This window comes from Tachysurus vachellii, chromosome 14, assembly GCF_030014155.1.
Source record: "Tachysurus vachellii isolate PV-2020 chromosome 14, HZAU_Pvac_v1, whole genome shotgun sequence".
Lineage (NCBI taxonomy): Eukaryota > Metazoa > Chordata > Actinopteri > Siluriformes > Bagridae > Tachysurus > Tachysurus vachellii.
The window spans coordinates 15,700,972-15,723,236 of NC_083473.1; the positions used below are offsets into that span (position 1 = coordinate 15,700,972).

Genomic DNA, 22,265 nt, shown 5'->3' on the forward strand with positions numbered 1-22,265 from the left:
AAGCCGCCATTATTGTTTAGCTCACAGGCAACATGACTTCAAATCTCTTAAAAGTGTGTAGTACCTGGGCACTTTGGTCTGGAAGCGGTTGTTGACTGGTATCCTGCCACGGTTGTCCAGCTCAATACCGACGTTCTCAAGGCCGAGGTTATTTGTGTAAGGGCGCCGGCCGATACACACCAGCAGCACGTCGCATGACAGCGTCTCGTTCTTGCCTCCAGCAGCAGCCTCCACTCTGCAAACACAGAATACTGAAGACACTGCTCTTTTCCCATTTACTATATTTCCCCAGTAAATATTGCAATATGTTATTCACACAGACTTAAAATGTGTCGTTAAAAGAAAAAAATCAGGTCACTTCAACATTGCTAAAAAAAAACTGTTAGATTAATTATGGCAAACAGATGGAGACTAATGTACTCTCTGTAATCATAAAACCTGTCATCCCAGTGGAGCCTCAGCTACAATATGCTCATAGAGTTCAACAGGAGTTCTCAAAAAATAAAAATCACTTGATTTAAGCATGCAGGCCAATGAGACAAATGAGACTTTAAACCTCCTTTGTTTTATTTCATTTATATTCAATTTGATCAATATTCCTCTAAATCTGCTGGTTCCTTGCCAACACTGACTATGAACAGAAGTCTAGAAATCAAACAAAAATATACCAAATTATGTACTGAAATCTGATATAATAAATCTACAACCAATAAATAAATAAAGGATGGTGGTAAAGGCTTGTGGTTGCAAAAAAAAAAAAAAAAAAAGTCATATATATCTATTCTAGGCTATTCATTCAAAATACTTAGAAACTCCGGCAGTAAAATCTTTCAACAAACTAAACATTTTTAGGCTTTGCTCTACTAACTTCAGCTCAGACAATTTTTTACTTTTTTGTATTTCTGACTTCTGAGCTTCCAAATAAATGAACCAATTCTTCACCAGGTTTTCAATATAATACAATAGAAATGACTAACGTGGGTTTATGCCACATTCTGCGCACACAATACCATGGACCTGTTGAATTTTTCTTTAACAAAACATTGCACCATTTTTCCTACTATAAGCAAAACTGCAATAACAATTTTAGTAAAGTTTAAACTTACGCCACATCAATCTTGCCATCAGGCCTCCTGGTGGCACCCATTACTTTGGTACTGAGCTTGAACTTCATGCCCTGTTTCTGGAGAATACGCTGGAAATTCTTGGAGATCTCCATATCGATGCCCAGCCCACCGACATGACCCAGGAATTCCACTGCTGTCACATTGGCACCCAGTCTCTGCCAGACTGAGCCCTAAAACAGAGAAAACAAAATGTAGAGAAGACCTTGATCAAAATAAAGCCTTTATTTCCACATATACACATTCTTAGGTCACATTTCCTCACCAGCTCTACTCCAATAACTCCGGCTCCAATAACGATCAGCTCCTCAGGGACCTTCTTAAGGGACAAAGCCCCTGTAGAGGATACTATAGTTTCTTCATCGATCTGCCAACACAAATGGTACATTACACATTGAAACCAAGCAAAAATAACTTTTTAAACAAACAACAAAGTGTTAAACGACAATGTGTATTTACTAGAAGCTTGTGAAATTAAGTTGTAACTAATAATAATAATAATAATAATAGTAATAATAATATGTACATTTTGGCATATAAAGCAGGAGTAAATATATGAACACACCTCGATGCCTGGGAATGGTGTGACATCTGATCCTGTGGCAATAAGGATGTTTTTGGTATTAATGACTTGCTCACCACCATCAGCTGTCTTTGCAGTGATCTGATTTTTCCCGGTTACAGTTCCAATCCCATTGACGTGCGTGACCTTTAGAAGAATTAAACATCACAGCAGAAGTAAATAACTCCTTGTGCTTATCCTTTCAATTTGTGCCCTTCTAAAATAACTGAATATGTTAACAAACGCACCTTATTCTGTTTAAATAAGTGTGCAATGCCTCCTGTCAAGGCTTTGACAGCACCGCTCTTCTGTGCCATCATCTTCTCCAAATTCAGCGAAATCCCTTGGACTAAAAATAAAGAAATAAATAGATTCACCTTCCTTTTGAATAATGCTTAAGGTTCAAACATTCATGTTCAATTATTCTGTATCAATCCCGATGATGGTACAATAGACGACATGGCATTTACTATACTGGGAAATCTGAATCATATACAAGTCCAAAAACATTGTCATTGTGATGTTTTTCATAACTTGGCAAAATAAGCATGGAGAGATTTGGATATATTTACTAAAAGGACATCATTATACAAACTTTACCTGCAAATCTTGATAGAAAAACGTAAAATGTGAAGTTGTACTTACTTTCAATACCTCTGCTTTCAAAATCCTTTCCATGTGCCAAGTGATACAGATGAGAGTTGTTTAACAAAGCCTTAAAAAGACAACACAGACGTCAAGAAAAAAAAACGTCAGCAAATGTCTGTGAAAGACAGTGATGTTTGTTCCAGCTGATGTACCAAGTAAAAAAAAAGAAAGAAAGAATAATATACCTTTGATGGGATGCAGCCGACATTTAAGCAGGTCCCTCCAAGGGTGGCATTCTTTTCCACACACACTGTCTGCAGAAGGGAGTGATGTTAACCAATGGAAACAGCAAAAAATAACAAAATATACAAAGCACTCTTTTGCCAACACTAGCTGTCACCTTACTTTGAAACCAAGCTGTGCAGCTTTGATGGCAGCAACATACCCTCCAGGTCCTGACCCCACCACCGTGACATCAGCATCGACTGGAAGAAAGCAATGCACATCAGCTGAACACAGTGTGTTTCAGTAAAGAAACATGAATTCACAGATTAAGTTAGCGCTGAACAACTAAAGCAGTTCAGTGGTCTTACTTGCAGCTTTGTCAGCATACGTTCTCAGAGACAATGCTGTGGCTCCGTGTAGTTTGCAAGGCAGGTGCTGACCTCGCTGTATGGAAAAAAAAGTATAAAAATAAAAACGGCAAACAAAAACTCATAAACCAAGATTAACCCAAAACGCAATATTGTTGCTCTGGGAACTATTAAACATGACCTTTTAATAAGTCAGGGAGAAAAAACTTGTATCAAATAGTGGAACTTCACCAGATAACTGAAGAAATGTTAAGAAAATGTGTGTTAATCACAAGTGATGGTTTGAAAATTTAGGTTTAGACACTTACACATGTTAAAGGCAGCATTTTGTCACACAAATGGTGTTGTGAAAAAGTCAAGTCAAGTCAAGTAGCTTTTTATTGTCATTTCAACCATATATAGCTCTTGCAGTACACAGTGAAATGAGGATCATGGTGCTACATAGAACCAATACAGAGCTATAAGGACTTAGTAAGTTAGTCCTAGATACATAAAGTGCATCTGTGCAACCTGGTGTAAACAGAGCAAGACAAAAGTCCAATAGTCTAATAGTCAATATTCATTTAGAAACATACACAATTTGGTGGCAGCATTTTCTGATGGCTTTTAGAAACTGGTTTTATTCATTCAAATCCACCTAAAACTAAGGCACTTGTACAGGTGAAGTGCACATTAAGACCTGAGTGACATAATAACAGTGTTTGACCCTGAATACACAACGTAGCTAGCTTTCCAATCTGTGAGCTACACATATTTTGCTATTCATCATTTATTTTAACAAATAAAAAGCTTGACTAGGCTCGAAACGTAGAGTTTTATTTAGTCAGGTGCATAAAATAACGCAGTGTGTACAGTTACACACCTCACTCCCTTTGGTTTAGCCACAAGCTAAGTAAACTAGGCTAATGTTCCTTAAGCTAATAAGCTAACTGGGCCTTAACGGGCGAAGAAGCAGATTACTGCTTGATTTGTGTCAATAAACCACTGTATACATATTCAGTGAATAATGATACGATCACATAGACGATAGTTACCGCTGCAAGGGCACGATAAAGCTGGTTCCAGGTCTGCATTTTGACAGTGTCCCGAAACAGTGCGGTTCACCTACTGCAGCCAACGCAGCCAAGGACTCCTCGCTTTACGCATGCGCTAAACAAACTGGCTGTAAAAGGGGAGGACGAATGGAGTTTTTGTCGCACGTACATTACGTCAGGTGCACTCAGGGACGCAGAGTGAAAGAAAAGAGAAACTATATTAAAATAATAATAATAATAATAATAATAATAATAATAATAATAATAATAATAATAATACAAAAATAAAATTAAACATAACAACTTACTCTGTTATATTTATAATAAACCACCATGTTGAATTAAAGACCATCAGGAAAGAGATAGCATTTTAAAGCACGTTAACAAATTATACTTGATTTGTTTATTTCTTGAAACCACCTTCACTTTTTAAATGAAATTGCCATGTGAAGCAGATTATTTTGGAAGAAAAGAAATCAGATAAACATATGATTAGCAACCAAAACCTAAATGTATAGTAAAATATTTACATAAATTATACCTCATATATATATATATATATATATATATATATATATATATATATATATATATATATATATATATATATATATACACTTTTCACATCCTGCATTAGTGTACAATTCATGTTTCTATTCTTGTTTACATTCAATTACTTGTTTTTTTTGTAAATCTTTATACACATTATTATTATTATCATCATCATCATCAGTAGATTATACACACACACACACACACACATATATATATATATATATATATATATATATATATATATATATATATATATATATATATATATATAAATAATATACACACATACAGTGGTGTGAAAAAGTGCTTGCCCCTAAACCTAATAACTGGTTGGTCCACCCTTAGCAGCAAGAACTGCAATCAAGCGTTTGCAATAACTTGTAATAAGTCTGTTACAGCACTGTAGAGGAATTTTGGTCCACTCATCATTGCAGAATTGTTGTAATTCAGCGACATTGCAGGATTTCGAGCATGCACGACCTTTTAAGATAAGATATTCCTTTATTTATCCCACAATGGAGAAATGTCTCTGTTACAGCAGCAAAAATATATAATAAGAATAAAGACATAATATAATATACAATATATACAAAAACAAAAATGTATAAAAAGAGTAGTGGTTACACTGAAGACATATTGCACATAGGTAATATTGCACTCACTCACTCATTTTCTACCGCTTATCCGAACTACCTCAGGTCACGGGGAGCCTGTGCCTATCTCAGGCGTCATCGGGCATCAAGGCAGGATTCACCCTGGACGGAGTGCCAACCCATCACAGCACACACACACACACTCTCATTCACTCACACACTACAGACAATTTTCCAGAGATGCCAATCAACCTACCATGCATGTCTTTGGACCGGGGGAGGAAACCGGAGTACCCAGAGGAAACCCCGGAGGAACGGGGGGAGAACATGCAAAATCCACACACACAAGGTGGAGGCGGGAATCGAACCCCGACCTGTCATTCAGGTCTTCTGTAAGTGATTTCTTGATTGTGAACAGGCGTGGCAGTAATGAGGCCTGGGTGTGGCGAGAGAAATTGAACTCAGGTGTAATAAACCACAGGTAAGTTGTTTTAAAAGGGGGGGGCAAACACTTTTTCACACAGGGCCATGTGGGTTTGGATTTTGTTGGATTTTGTTTTCCCTTAATAAAACCTTCATTTAAAAACTGTTTACTTGTGTTATCTTTGACTAATAATTAAATTTGTTTGACGATCTGAAACATTAAAGTGTGACAAATGTACAAAAAACTAAAAAATCAGGAAGGGGCCAACACTTTTTCACCTTTGTTTCTTATATTTATGCTTCTTCTCTATTATTATTACTATGCACCAACACACCACGACAAATTCCTGCACATGAAGACCCTACAGTACCTGGAAATAAACCTGATTCTGATTCTGATTCTCTCACTTTGGTGCCAGGCCTTTACTTTTTTTTATTCAGCTTATAATGAGGTAGTTAATTTTATTAATCGATTATAATTCAACTATTAATTCTTGTGCTGTTGTTGATACATATCAACAAACAAAAATACATCTGTGAATCCCACTGATACTGAGAAACAGCTTTCCTTTAGTACATTTACTGCCCCACTGGAGCAGCATCATCGACTCCACAATACAACAAACACCTCAATCATATCAACCATCACTTCACATATAAACACTAGTAACTATAAGGGAATGCGCACAGTTCTCGAGGATTTACTGTAATTTACTGGATTTACTGTATGATTAATAAGTTAACATTCATATCTTTGAATGCATTAGTGTACGTGCTATGTACGTTATGGAAACATGAGCTACTACTTTAGTCAGTGAGCACATGCACTGCAAAACATCGTAGTGACTTTTCACTCTAACCGCATTTGTAGTCGTTTTCTAGTCATTACGGTAAAAAACGTAGGCTTGAGCGCGTGCGGCAGGTATCATAGCAACCACGCCAAACAGTGTGGAAGCTGAAGCCTGAGCAGTTTTAATAAAACGCGATCATGTCAACACCGCGGGAACAAGAGGCAGCACAGTACCTCGAAAATCACAAAATCTTAGAACTAATGAACAACATAACCAGCATGCTCATCTATCACAGACCAGGTAATAACGTCTCTTACCTTTTTATATCATATACTGTATACGGAGTAACATCATAGAGCCATCATGCTAACGATACAGATCTCTGATGCTTTTGGATACGTTTAAATTTATTGGCTTACAAAACAAAAAGATTTAAAAAGTCCAGTGCGTTAATGTTAACCAGAGACTCATCAAATATCCTGGATAAAGAGCATCAGTGTTGCAGGGACTGTCATATATCTATGCAACCATTATCCTTGTTGTTGTTGTTTGTTTGTTTGTTTGTTTGTTGTTAAGAACACCCAAGGGAATTCCTGGTTTCCCAACTTGAGCAACTGCATGCTTCCAAGCTTCAGGCAGCTGATAGTCCATGTTTGTTTGATGATTACAACCTGGATGCAGTGTGTGGTATCTTAGATCCTACAAACCAAGGATACATCTCTTACAACCAATATAGAGAGGGTAAGGGTATAACATTGGTAAATAACATGTTTATGGGTTTTACATCTAGATTCTTTACAAAGACATATTTTGGCAATCGTACTAATCTGTACGTCAAGTCAAATTGTTACAGTGAGACGACTGGGTCTGAGCTGTTTTGGCGGCTCCGAGGGGACCTATTTATATATGTTTATATATATATATATATATATATATATATATATATATATATATATATATATATATATACTGTATATATGTATATATATTATTATGTTTATGTATGTATATGTGGTAAATCTATCTATCTATATACGTGTGTGTGTGTGTGTGTGTGCATCTTTGTAGCACTGAAGACATTTGGAATCCAACATTTTAATGAATGTCCTGAGGGCCTTGGAAATGACAGGATATCACATGAGACGTTTAAACAAGAGGCGTAAGTGTTTTGCACTTTACATTCCTGCTCATGAAAAAATGATGTGAACTGAGCAATTTATGTTCTATATAGATATCCAGGTGGCTAAGAGTTACATTACACTCACTTATTTATGTAATATATAAATCAAACAATTAGTTTTCATCATTTTCATGTATAACATACACATTCTGAAAATGGCAATATTCTTAGGGGCCAGATTGTTTCAGTGTTAAAATGCATATTAGATTACGCACTGAAGCATTAGGAGTGCTGTGAAATTGCTTTATAGTAGTAGAATTAAGTATAATATTATAATAAAATGTTCAGCTATTTATTTCTGATCTTGCAGAAGTATTAAAAGAATAAGGACATTTCACTGTATTTTTCTCTTTTAGGAAGAAGTGTCTTATGAAAAACGCAGCAACTTTCCAGATGTAATTATTTAGCCATGATTACTGTTGAATTATTTTGTAGTCCTAATAAATGAAGTGTCTTTATTGCAGTATCAGTGTTTGAATTAGTAAATATTGTAATTGTATATTGTAAAATTAAATATTGTAGTAAATAATGTACAACTAACAGCTGCCCAGAGATCGTTTGTTTTTCTACTTTTCATTCAAAAACTTGAAAAGATACAATCCTTTAGAATGAACTCTGCCACATAGGTGTTGGGGTTCACAGCACAAGCCTGATTTTCTGGTACAGGCTGAGCAAAGTTCCTGTGCATGACCTCATATCTTTTTGGGTTTCTGCTGGGTTTTTTGGCTTTGCCCCCACCTCCCAAAATATGCTAAAGTGTCCCTATAGATTTGAAAGAGTGTGTGTTCATGGTCCCCTGTGACTGAGTTTGGTCTCCTCTAGGGTGTATTCCTGCCGCTGTCCAAGCATTCCCATGATGGAGGATAAGGATCCATTTTCCCCAAATACTTTTTTGTTATATTTTTATTATGGATTTTAATAAACATGAATTCTCTCCACTATTGTCACAAATTTTAAACTTTCAGATTGTGAATATACAACCTAAAGTAGGTCTACACTGATTTGCAAATTAGAAGTCAGTGGCTATATTTGCACCAGGTTTTATTCTGGAATGGAGGAATGAAGAGAGAGAGAGACAGAAAGAGAGAGAGAGAGAGAGAGAGAGAGAGAGAGAGAGAGAGAGAGAGAGAGAGAGAGAGAGTTGGTTTACTCTACACAATAGTGGTTCTCAAAGTGGAATTCAGGAAATCTCAGGAGCTTGTGAAGCAATGTGGAAAAAAATCACAACTCATCTGTTCAATACTGTTATATTTAGTACTGAGTTCTCATTGTTAACAACCTTTGACTGGTCCCTTGAATTAAATGGGTTTATCTCAAATAATCTGAAAACTTAAAAACTCAAGCCAGTAAGTAAAGTCAAACTTGTTCTGTCAATGAAACATTCAAGAACAAAAAGTTCTAATATATAGATAAAATATTATATTGCACATATAAATAATGTGAATTGAACAATTACATTTTTGTTTACACATACCTGAAAAAACTCACTAAAATGTCACAAATCTGAAGATTTATTTACCCCAAATGCACTTAATATTAAAATAAATCTTAGTCTGATTAACATCTGTCCAGCATAAAAGCAATTTATAGCAAAATAAACAGAAAAAAGTCAATTTATATAATACAGAAAAATGATATAATGTCATGTCCAAGCTAAGGTTTCTGTTAATGTTAAACAAAGCTATTACCCAGAACATTTGCCCAGCCTGGGCCCTGGTTTGTGGTGATGTAGCTGATTATCTGGACCTGGTACACTGGACTGTGGTTTAGGGTTGGAAACACAAACAGATATGTCTGTATATAAACTTATAGTTTAGTTACAGAGATCTCAGAGACAAGTAGATGATCACTATTATAAACTATATTGTTTGGACATTAAATTATGGTTATTATGAACATTTAAATAACCCTAATATTTGAGTGGTTAGAAATATTTAGTTGAAAGAAGTAAGATTAGGGTTATTATTTAAATGTTCATTCATTCATTCATTCATCTTCTACCGCTTATCCGAACTACCTCGGGTCACGGGGAGCCTGTGCCTATCTCAGGCGTCATCGGGCATCAAGGCAGGATACACCCTGGACGGAGTGCCAACTCATCGCAGGGCACACACACACACACACTCATTCACTCACGCAATCACATACTACAGACAATTTTCCAGAGATGCCAATCAACCTACCATGCATGTCTTTGGACCGGGGGAGGAAACCGGAGTACCCGGAGGAAACCCACGAGGCACGGGGAGAACATGCAAACTCCACACACACAAGGCGTAGGTGGGAATCAAACCCCCAACCCTTGAGGTGTGAGGCGAACGTGCTAACCACTAAGCCACCGTGCCCCCCCTTAAATGTTCATAATAACCATAATTTACTGTCCAAACAATATAGTTTGGACATATTGTAAATGAACCTCTATGTCCTTTCAAAATAAAAATTTTTCCAACAAGATTCAGGAACCTTTAGAGAAAGTAAAAGAAAATATCTGGAAATATGAAGTGAATAGTTCTTAAGCTTAAATGTGGCATGTGTCAATGGCGATAACAAAAACCATGAAAAAAAAACCCCACAGAGATTCATTAAAAATGTAGAGTGTAGCAGTTTTTCCTAATTTCAGCAGTATTAAAAATAAGATAGTTATCTCTATGACTTGAAACACACAAGTATACAGTATGTTCTCTCTGTACTGCAGCACAGTAGGTGTTGGTGTAAACTGCTACATTTCTCAACTCATTTTTGATATGACAGAATAAATACCAACACTGTTGCTTCAACATGTGCTTTATGTGTTTGCAAGTGTTATCTCTTTTCACACATTGAACATCTTAAAGCACTGTGTAAAAACACACATTGTGTAAAAACAAAAACAAAAAACAGGACCTTTAAACCAGCAGCTAATTGGAAACCCTGTTTTTCTCTACTGGAATAGCAGCATACTCTCTGTTTGTTAGTTATATGCATCCTCTCAGTTTAATGAATTACAAAGTAATTACAACATTTACTACTTTACAATTCATTGCTGTGTCATTGTAATACAAAAACAAATGAAAGAGCATAGCAGCTAAAGTAAAACGATTCCCGCCTCCACCTTGTGTGTGTGGAGTTTGCATGTTCTCCCCGTGCCTCGGGGGTTTCCTCCGGGTACTCCGGTTTCCTCCCTCGGTCCAAAGACATGCATGTTAGGTTGATTGGCATCTCTGAAAAAATTGTCTGTAGTGTGTGATTGCGTGAGTGAATGAGAGTGTGTGTGCGCCCTGCGATGGGTTGGCACTCCGTCCAGGGTGTATCCTGCCTTGATCCTGCCCTAGGAGGAAGAGATTAAGAGGAGGTGAGTGATACATGTAAGACTAAAGCAATTTTGATACACTCTTGAACTTGACCAGGGTTTTGCAGAACTTTTCATTGCAGTTCAGCTTATTTCAAGGCTTCTGGTGCTTAAGGTTTACACTGTAAGACAGTGCACCTGTCACACACCCCAAAACACACAATGAGCTATAATATACAAAGATGTGATCTGGCACAACTAAAGCTTACTCATGTACCTTGCAAAATCAATAATAATAATAACTACTTCAGCCAGCTTCTTGTCCATGAATCTCATTTTCCATTATGATGACTAACACATTCTTCCCCATAGTTTAGTCAAAAATATCACATCATTACATCATCTTACAATGTCTACACAAACTATACCACAAAAAGCTTCAAGAAAAATGGCACATAGAGGTTGTTTAAACTTGCTTGGTACTACAATATTGTGTAAGATGTGCTTGCATATGGAGACTTTATGTGTGTTCTCACTTCTCTTCCAGCTTCCTTACACAGATTCCGTCACATAGTATTGAGCAATTTGTTGCAGTGTACATGTACAGTTGAGGCCAAAATTATTAGCCCCCCAGGAATTTTGGAACATTTTCCTAAAGATCTTTCCAATGTTTGCAGCATTGATAAAACTTGATATAATCAAACATTCGCCAGTGCTATTTAGTAGCTTTTGGTACATTTTGGAATATAAAATACATTTTTAGGCTTGCTTTATAATCAAATATAGTGAAAATGGGGTGGTCAAAAATATTAGCCCCTTGTGAATATTTGCTTTCAAAACACACCCAATTAATCAAATCAGCTTTCAAAACACACCTAATTAATCAATCAGCTTTCAAACCACACCTGTGCAGTCAATTGGCTTCCTAACAACACCTGGGCATTCAATCAGCATTAAAGGACTCCAAGGAACAGGGCACTTGAACACATTATTGGGAGAGACTACTTTTACTCACCATGCCAAAGACAAAGGAAATCAGTCTTGAGCTCAGAAAGAAGATAGTGGAGGCTCATGATAAGGGGGAAGGCTATACTGCCATTTCCAAGCTTTTCACAGTGTCTAGAACCGCCGTACGTTGCATCATTGCCAAGTACAAGGAGACAAATTCTATAAGAAACAAACCTGGGCGTGGTCATAAGCGCAAGATTTCAAGAACCCTGGAGAGGAAAATAGTCAGAGATATCAGCAAGATGCCCCAGACATCTGCCAAGATGATTGTTGCTGACCTGGCCTCTTCTGGAGTTGATGTTTCAAGGAACACAGTTGTGAGGGCTCTTCATCGTGGTGGGCTTCAGGGCCATCGTCCCAGAAGAACCCCTTTACTCAAACAGCGGCACATCACAGCTAGACTGAGGTTTGCCCGTGAACATTTGAAAGGTAAAGATGAGTTTTGGGAGTCTGTGCTTTGGTCTGATGAGACTAAACTGGAACTGTTTGGGCACATGGATGTTGCTTATGTTTGGCGAAGAAAGGGTGAGGCCTTCAACCCTAAGAACACAGTTCCCACAGTTAAACATGGTGGTGGGAGCATCATGCTGTGGGGCTGTTTTGCAGCTTCAGGCACAGGGAGCCTTGTTCGGGTGCATGGCATCATGAAAAAAGAAAATTATGTTGACATTTTGAGGGATAATATGCAGAAATCTGCTCGTAGTCTAGCCTTAGGTCGTCGCTGGGTCTTCCAACAAGACAATGACCCAAAGCATACATCGAAATTGGTCCAACAGTTCCTGAAGGATACCAAAACAAAGGTCCTGGAGTGGCCCGCACAGAGCCCAGACCTCAATCCTATTGAGAATCTGTGGCGAGTGCTCAAAGTGAATGTCCATGCTCGGAAACCACGTAATTTGGACCAGCTGGAGCAATTTGCAATGGAAGAATGGGCTAAAATCCCTCAGGAAACCTGTGCCAACCTAGTAAAGAACTACTCTAAGAGGTTGTTGTCAGTTGTGGCTCAGAAAGGGTTCACTATTGACTATTAATGACCGGGGGCTAATAATTTTGGACGTTTCATTTTTGCCCTTTCTTGTTTCAACTCACTATTTCAATTAAATATCCTAATCAAACTTAGTGGAGATTTTGTCTTTGTTATTTTGGAAACAAACACACTATAAAACACTTGTTGTTAATGGTCATTTCCATGGAGAAATCAAGAGTTTTGTCTAATTTCATAAGGGGGCTAATAATTTTGGCCTCAACTGTATCTTCAATCCCTGTTTCCTTGGGGGGCACGATGGCTTAATTAGCATGTTTGTCTCACATCTCTGGGTTGTGTTTTGGATTCCTATCTGTTTGCATGTTCTCCCTGTGCTTCAGGGGTTTCCTCCGCAGTCCAAAGACATGTGTTACAGGCTGACTGTTATGTCAAATTGTCTGGTGTGAGTGAGTGTGTGTTTGTGTGTGTGTGATAGGCTCTAGATTCCCAACAACCATGTGTAAGGGTAGTAGTTCAGAAAATGCATGGATGGGTCTGTTTCCTCGTTGTTAATTCTTCCTTGTCTGAAGATTTTATTTTATATGAATGTTTTTCCTTCTTCACAAGAGTCTGCTCGAAAGGTTTAAAGAATGTATGTAGTGTTCGTTCGAAAAAGAGCTATAATCTTTCTAGCATAGAAGTCAACTCAAGTCAAGGCGCGCTAGATATTATTTATGAGACAAGAACTGTTTAATGAATTTTTGGTTTTATAAGATACCTTGCCTACAGAATACAATAATACAGAAAATACTAGTGAACATGTCATCTTGCAGTATATTTGTTGTACTTTCAACAAGAATACATGCTTTGATTGGATACCAATGATATTGTGATTGACAAGGAAGGGAGTATTCCATCCCTACCATCAAGAATTATTTTCCAGAGAGCAAGCAACATCGACCTTCAATTTTTTCAAGGAATACAATGCTTTCAAATAGCACATTCACGCTTACTTCACTTTATATGAGCAGTTTATTATGTATATTCATAATAAGTTTGTTTATTTTGTGTATATGACTGTACCCTAATTAATCCAAGGTCGCAAAATATTTACTGTGAAGTACATTGGTAATATCATGAGTACCATAAAGTGCCGTAATTAGACCAGGATCGCATCATAGATTAAGTAACACAGTGAAGTAAACCATGGTGGCTCCATAGTTACCATGAACTACCATAGTAAGACATGGAAATCCATAGTGAGAATAGTGTTTACTGATAACAACCAAGCTTAGTGAAGAACAAACAACAGAACAAAGAGTGTTAGAAAGATACAAGCCTGTTTTTCAAGAGTTTCTCGAAATCTAAATAAACAGGTTCTAAGAATTTATTGTCGACTTCATCTTAGTGTCCTAGCCTGAAATGCAGATGATAATTAAACAGTTTGGATATAAATCTTTACATACATTAGCAAGTGAAACTATAGATACATGTTGATTGATGGTTTAATATGGCAGATGATTTTATGGAAGTTTAATCACCAATTTACAACAGAATTTATTCTCCTGACCGAACAAATCAGCTTTAAATTAATGTAAATAATCCTTATCTTCCTGAAACTCCTGGAAGAGCTACACCAACTTACATTGTTATCTAAAACTTGTTTTATGGCATGCAAGATTTTATTAAGGGATAGAACTGAGAATGTGGATACAACCCATATACTGTAGTTAAAGAGTGGCTACTACAAAACAACGGCAATTAGTGGTAATAGAACAGAGATGTTTCACCAGTCATCTGAGAGCAATGAGGAAAATAAATTTCTAAAATTAAACCTGCCGTTAGAAAACATAGAACAAGATAAACTGACCTTCAATATTGGTACCAACTATAGTATCTTGTATAATGAGAAAAGTGGGTATAAAATCTTAGCTTATATTCAAATAATTAATGAATGGATTGCATATTTTGATAGAGAAATAATACAAGGATTGTGCATTGCATAAGAACTCTAGGTTTTGCTTTCACTACAGCATGGCATAGCCGACTCGCTCGCCTGGTCAGGAAGTGCAGTGTTCTCCTGTTGCGTTTGTCTTCATCCTCTCAGCCTTCCACATTAGCACCACTGTACCACTAAATTCACACAATCTCAGGGTAACAATTATGCTTTATATGGGTTTCTCTCGTACCCAGAAAATGTATCTTTTTTAACAACACTGCCATATGGGATCAACGGGGAACAGCTTTAAGCCTTCATATAATCTCTGGTACCTCCACAACCAAATTTCTTCAAATCACAAATCAGAGTGAACTTTTGTGTAAGTATCCAAAAGATCTTGCAGATCTAATGAATCTAGCTTAGATTTTGATTTGAATAATAATTGTCATGTTGTAGGCATTTTGACCAATACCTACAATGTAACATTGTGGTGACCCTAAACAGAGAGCAGCTGAAAGAAGAAGACAACAACAATGTGTGCCAAAAATGGTATAAATGTTTCTTTCTTGCCAAATGTGGTCCATTTGTAAACATACGGTCATCAAGGATGAGTTAAGCTGCATAATGGGAGCCAGATTCTGCTTAATTTATCGCTGTCATTTCCCAGATATGTGGGCAAAATGAATTGGTTAGTACGAATCATCAGTGGGCTATTACTCATTTGATATCAGCAAGGTATGCTAATGTTGTGCCCATTTATTGTGTACCAAGAAAGAAATCCAATATTCTAATAAGACTAATAAGCTTGGCACATTACTGCTCGCTGTCACTGAGATGGTCAAATGGGTTTACATTTGGTTTCATTATAGCTTCTGAAAAAAACAACTTCCATTGATGGACTTCACAGTCTTCAAAATCATCATCATCATCATCGTTATCATCATCATTTGCATTCCAATATTTTTTATTTCAGTAATAAACGTGAGAGAATTTTCTAAAGAAGACTGAAAAGTGAAAAATAAAACCTCAACAACCACGAAAATAATAAAAAAATAAGTTTGATCAAATTTATGTTTTGATCAAATCTGTTTATTTAATCCCAAAATTAGCAGCTTCTGCATTTTTAAGGTTTCACTGCTTGCAAGACTCATAAAACAAATAGTGTATAAATGAATGGCCAAGAATACTCAATAGTTCACAAGTATGCATAATACTTTAATGATTAATTTAAATTTCATTAAGATGTTATTATAACATTAAGGAAGTCACATGGCACTTTCCCTGTTACATGTAACACGCCTGCACATTTGATAAATCACATTCCATTCGGTAATGTTTGCACATTCTGTACTGTTACTTCATGTACATTATTACACATCCTATCCTATTTCTCATATCATTCTTAATTCTTTTTATTGCATATTATTTCTATGCATTCTATTTTCAACTTAGTTTCTTTATACACACAGTTTAAAGGGAAGTAGTTCAGGTTTTCATCTCATTTAAAGGTTTTATTCTGTGTGTGTGTGCGTGTATATATATATATATATATATATATATATATATATATATATATATATATATATATATAACCTTTACCGAATTACAAACCTTTTTGGAATGCACCACAGATGAGTGAGAAATTAAATGAAACACCTGTGTCGCTGTTATGCTGTGGGAATTTGGCTGTAATGGTTTAATAACCTGCAAATCAATACAAAGTTCTTCTGACTTATCACCTGCTTTCATCTTCTGATGTAACATTTCTATCCTGATGGAAGGGGTCTTGTGGTGAAAATGTCCCCACAAGGACTCACTGAATGGTTTGATGAGTATATAAATTATGTAATTCATGAGCTATGGCCTTTGTTTGTTCAAATCAGTGTAACATCTACTGTATGGGAAATTCTGGATGGATATGTTAGACTTCCTCTTCCTCCATCATCATAACACCAATTGTGGGAATATCTTTTGAAATAATGGTCCATTCTGAGTTCCAGAGACATGAAACACTTTAGGATACTCAACACCAAAGTTTGTTGTTGTTTTTTCTTATTTTGTCACAGTTTAATGTAAATGTAAATGTTAAAGTTTGAAAAAGATTTGGAAATGATCTAGAAATAACTAAGTAACTGTGTAAGCATTTTGCTTGAGCATCTTTTTGAAATAATAAATAATAAAAAGGGAAATATTGCAACTACTTTTAGATCCAATCTCTGAAACATTGGCAAGTGTCATTTGTCAACAGGTGGTACAGGAGAGTAAAAAGAACAAAAAGGATTATGATGGCCTTATAACACCTAAGAGTTTAATTTCACGTGCATGAAGCTCGGTATCTAAGTTTAACTAAATTTTGACCAAAAATTACTTGCACCTCAGGACATAACCAGATAATTATGTAAAAAGGTTAACCCAATATTATTACAATACACACCAGCAGTTAGATTTGTGCTGTTTTCGTTACCGTTGTAAGTGAACTATGTTGCTTGTGGCCAAACTGAACTGGAACACAGTTAAAATGACTTCCCTGTATTGCTTCTATGGACATTCCTTTGCTGTGAAAAGTCATCAGATTTAAGGAAATGTAGGATATGAGTCAATGCTAAATCTTTTTTCCTACTATACAGGTCAAATCAGGTTAACATTGTCTTGGAACTTGAAACAATTGGCAATTCATAGATTAACATGAACAATTACTTGATATTCAGCAATCATAACAAATGTGTCTAGAGATGCCTGTGTGTTGATGCCAAGAATATTTGAACAAGATACATGTACTTACATGTTGGCTTAAATATTTTTATTATAAGAAATCATTATACATGTAATAGTTTATTCAACATTTTCTTAAATTTATTTTGTGAATTCTACTTAAAATGAATAATTACATATTTCCTTCTGAAGGAAACATTTTAAACATACACTCACTGGCCACTTCAAAAGAGCCAATCATGTGAATCATATCTACAATAAATCACATGATTAGGGATAGATGTTAGAGATAAATAGTAATTTAATTTGAAACTTTCCCATTTTTATTCTCTTACGATACTTCTGTAAATCTGTGTATTGTAGTATGATGTATATTGTTAAACGCGCTATACAAATTATTTGAATTTAATCTGAAGTATAAGAATTGGAGAAAGATGTACATGTACTGTCAATGATTGCGATGGTCTTATGGTTGTTTGGCTAGTTTGAGTATTTCAGAAACTGCTGATCTCCTGGGATTTTCTCACACAGTCTCTAGAGTTTACACAGAAAAAAAAACAGACAAAAACATTCATATATATAATGGAAGCCTTTGTCACATATACATTACAGCACAGTGAAATTCTGTCTTTGCATCTTCCATCCACAATACAGTACCCCTGGTGCAGAAAGGGTTTAAGGGCCTTGCTCAGGGGCCCAACAGTGACACTTGGCTCACAATCAACAACCCTGAGCCTTGACCAACTGATCTACCACTGCCCCTATGAGTGCTGTTACAATGAGTAGAAATTCCTTGATGAGACAGGTCAGTAGTGATTTGATCAGAGGCCAGTATTTCTCAAGCTGACAGAAGGCAACAGTAATTCAAATAACGACTCTTTACAACCATGTTGAACAGAAAAACAACTTGGGATACACAATATGTCAAAGCTGGAAGCAGATGGGCGTCAAACCAACTCAATTGGCAGCAACAAATATGCCATGGTCAAAGTAACTGGTATCACATTTCCCTCATTCTGAAGTTTGAAATAAACATTAACTAAAGCCCTACAATTGTGTCTACCTGACTGTTTGACTGACTGAATAATTGCCCAAATGAGCAGGTGTACAGGTGTCTTGGGAGTATATATGGGATATTTGTTAGATACAGAAAACTTGTGATGCACATAGCTTATTAATGTATCATGCTTTGATTATACATACAGTACATTACAACGGTCTAACAGACACATAGTGAGACACAAATACTATAATGCAGCTCCAGATTCTCAGGAGGCCCATGAACAGATACCATGTGTACTCTCAAATGTAAAGTAGAAAATGACCTCCAAAGGTTATTATACTATACTTTACATAACCAGAAAATAATTTATTTTCTCAAATGCTGGATCTGAGTTTGAGCCCTGAAAACTATGTTTATCATCCCAGGAGGTACTCTGGGTGGTAACCTTGGACATCAAGAGAAAATAAGGAGGAAGATTTTTCTAAAGTGTTTGCAACAGTGTATGTTTCGAGTGTATGTTCATTTCTCAAGCAATACTGGGAGACACAAGAACACTGACCATAATGTTTGTTTGTTTACAAATAAAGCCAAGATAAATTCAGCAGTCTGTGAGGAACCACTGTCATCTGCTGGTGAGAGGTGTTGTGCAATGAAAGATTCTTTTAGAAAGAAGGGTGTTCATATTCATTGTGACTCGACCTGAATTCCTCCAACAGCCTAGTTTAAATCCTGTTAATGACACACCATCCATTCAAGATGTAACACATTTATAGACAATAAAAATAAAAAAGGAGGTGAAGGATAAGGGAACTTAACATTTCTGAATCTGACCATCAGAATCAGAATTAGAATCAAAAACAGGAATCAGAATCAGAATCCGGTTTAAGACAATACAGATGATGTGAGACAATATACAGTACGAGTATTAAATAGGAATATGTTATTATATAGCATTAAATACAGAATATATGGCAGGTCAGTAATGTACATAAAGTGTGAGAGTGCATGGTAGTGCAAATAAAAAAAAGTAAAAAAAGTATTGTGCAATATTATGCTTTTGTACAGTACACAGCAACAGTAGTCCCGTAGATAGGATAAAAATGTACACCATGACTGCTGTGCATACTACATAGTAGCTGCTGGAGATACATAGTTAGACAGAGAAAGGCACAGGGTCAGTCAGCTTTCTCCATGAGCTCCACTCTGCTGGAATACAGGTTTTCTGCCAGCTGCAAAACCTTCATTTACAAGAGAGTCCTAACAAACTTCCCACTTCCTCACTGAGCTCATGTCTGTCTGCCTGGGAAAGAACATGGAAGACCACCGATACTTTGAAATCTTTTGAACTGTGATCAGTACAGAGCATCAATATGTAATATGCTTCATTAAACACTAGAGTTTAATTTAAAATTTTATTATTGTCCAGACAAAAAGAATCCAATTTTTTAAAAGCATGTTAAACTATCACTGATTCAGAGGTTGTTGCATTTAACACTTTGGTGATCCATTACAGTGTTGAAAGAAAGCAGTTCTGTGCTCATTTTCTGATCTCTACTAGCAGTGTTCTTTGAATTTGGCTGCAGTTGATACATGATGCTTAGCTTGATAATTTTGTCATCTGAATCCATTAACTTAAATGAATTGCTTATTGTTCTATAGATCATATGTGACCTTTACAAGCAATTTCAGAACATTTAGATGTTTGACTGGTATCCTGTAGCTTATTATAGTCATAATTTTCAGGATCTACATATGGTTTCCAAAATATTATATATCTCTGTATTACAATTATAAATTAAGGTCCAATATTTAATTTTTATGCAGTAATTCATCATCAGTAACTACTTTATCTTGGTCCTATCCAAATTGGCATGAGACAGGAATACATACACCTTTGATAAGATGCTATCCATCGCAGTTACATAATCACACACTAGAGGCAGTTTAGAGTCACCAATCCACATGCTGGTATATTTTTAAGAGGCAGAAAGAAACAGGAGACCCTGGAAGAACATGAGATACTCCACACAGACAACAACCCAAGCTCAGGATTGCACCAGGAACCTACTACTGTGAGGCAGTAACACTACAATACAATTTCATATGACAAAATCACATTCATACCGTTCACACTGAAAGTATGCCACATAAACTCAAATCAAGTGTTCCAAAATAATGAGTAAACAAACCAAAAAAATTGGATGTGTTAAATTCACTTCATCTTAAACCTCTTACATATGTGATTTGTTATGTTACATGTTTAATTAATTTGCTACCTTTACATGAAGAAACAGTTTATACTGTACCACTCATGATATAGTAAGCTAGTCAGATAAAACAATAGTAATTAGATGGCATGGTTACAAAGTTTGGTGTGATATAGATTTTTACGGAGCTCATATGATAATTACCTAAGCTAGCTACCTCCTGTACAAAAACGCTAACAAAGGACTTATTATTAGCATTGCAAATTGATTAAGTGAGGTTCGGTGACCGAGACAAGCTTGACTATCTTTGTGTGAGTAAGTGCACTTCTGTAAATTGCATGCATATTCCCTGACCATTTTATAGATTGTGATTGACAGCTAGATTTGAAAGTTAGCTCGCAGAGGGAAAATTTGCTATCAACCAAAGTAATGTTAAAAAAACATTGTGGACAAACAAATTAGACACTATATAGACCTGAGGTACATGGCTATGCCTGTAAGACTGGATTAAGAGTAAATAACATGTGCTTCACCTTGTAACCACTAGAGCAACAGTTATACTAGATGCTTCTTTAACGTACACTTCACAACAGGTCCATTTTAGAGGCATTTATTGTACTTATTCAATTGTACTTAATCACATTGCTTAGATTCTTCTTCAAGTATCACTATGAGGTAGTGAAGAGAACATTGGATGTTAAGATGCATCTTCAGTAACTTGTTTTATCCTGTTTTATCCTATATCTAAAGTAAATACATGGAATATTGAATACAGTGACATTCTAATGCCAATCATATATCTTAAATGAAAGAGTAATGAATTAAAAAAAAACATGGCTTCAACATTTCAATTAAATCAAAGTGAAAAAAAAAGGAGTCACTTTGTTGAATTCAGATTAATGACACCCAGATTCTAAAATAAGCACTTGCTTATTCATCTAATTGAGCTATACACAATTTGTACTTGCTAGTTGGCTAATATTTTAAATTGTAAATATATATATTTTTTTTATGAAAATCTAATAACTGCTAATGTTCCTAGTAGTTTTTATATAACAATATTCAGTGTCTAAATCCATTTTAAATCCATTTTATTTTCACTCGTTAGTTGGCTAATATTTAAAATCTCAAATATTTTTGGATAAATCCAAAAATCCAAAAATCCAAAGAACCTGGTAATGTTCCTAGTAGTTTATATATAATATAATATATAATATTCTGCATCTAAATGCATTTGAAAAAAACTTTTTGAAAATGTGAACTACAGATAAATGCTTTGGTAAACCTATTTATTGGTGGTTTTGTGAGGAATAAAATTACAGTTAATAAGTGCCTTAGGATTGATCAATTCCTACTTAAATAATCACACTCCACAACAGTGGCAAACAGAGTAGTTATCTTAACTAAAACTAAATGGACCAGCCACATTAATATTTTGTGCAGTTTGTTTTTTTGGCCAAAAAGTGGACCAGCTGTAGCTGAGTTAATGATTCATCAATATTACACCAACTATTTCTAATATAAAATCAATTTAATCTCTAATTACACCCTAGACTCATAATGAGTCGAGCAGGCAGACCGATTCACCTGCAGCTTTTGAGGCAATGCAAAGTGTAAAAAAGAAACAAACAATGGATAAACTTTGGAACTACATGGAAACCTTCGCTAGTATTAAACGTATTAAGTTTTCCATGTTGTCTGTACAAAAACCGTTCTGTCTT

General features: G+C 35.8%; 2 protein-coding genes across 2 annotated transcripts in view; one reads left to right on the forward strand and one right to left on the reverse strand.

Moving 5' to 3' along the window:
• dldh (dihydrolipoamide dehydrogenase) overlaps positions 1-4,028 on the reverse strand; it is a 7,064-nt gene extending 3,036 nt beyond the window's left edge. Inside the window, exons 1-10 of the mRNA XM_060887028.1 lie at positions 3,902-4,028; positions 2,868-2,943; positions 2,680-2,759; positions 2,520-2,588; positions 2,332-2,401; positions 1,935-2,035; positions 1,690-1,833; positions 1,390-1,491; positions 1,107-1,297; positions 65-235 (exon numbers count right to left, since the gene is read on the reverse strand). Of these exons, the coding sequence (XP_060743011.1) occupies positions 65-235; positions 1,107-1,297; positions 1,390-1,491; positions 1,690-1,833; positions 1,935-2,035; positions 2,332-2,401; positions 2,520-2,588; positions 2,680-2,759; positions 2,868-2,943; positions 3,902-3,940 (1,043 nt within the window). The 5' untranslated portion in view covers positions 3,941-4,028. The remainder of the gene's footprint in view (positions 1-64; positions 236-1,106; positions 1,298-1,389; positions 1,492-1,689; positions 1,834-1,934; positions 2,036-2,331; positions 2,402-2,519; positions 2,589-2,679; positions 2,760-2,867; positions 2,944-3,901) is intronic.
• A 2,394-nt stretch (positions 4,029-6,422) lies between these two features.
• si:dkey-42p14.3 (EF-hand calcium-binding domain-containing protein 10) lies at positions 6,423-7,873 on the forward strand. Its single transcript, XM_060887506.1, has 4 exons — positions 6,423-6,563; positions 6,840-7,004; positions 7,332-7,422; positions 7,800-7,873. Exons 1-4 carry the CDS (start codon positions 6,461-6,463, stop codon positions 7,840-7,842), a joined length of 402 nt encoding a protein of 133 aa, XP_060743489.1. The 5' UTR covers positions 6,423-6,460; the 3' UTR covers positions 7,843-7,873.
• The last annotated feature ends 14,392 nt before the right edge of the window (positions 7,874-22,265 follow it).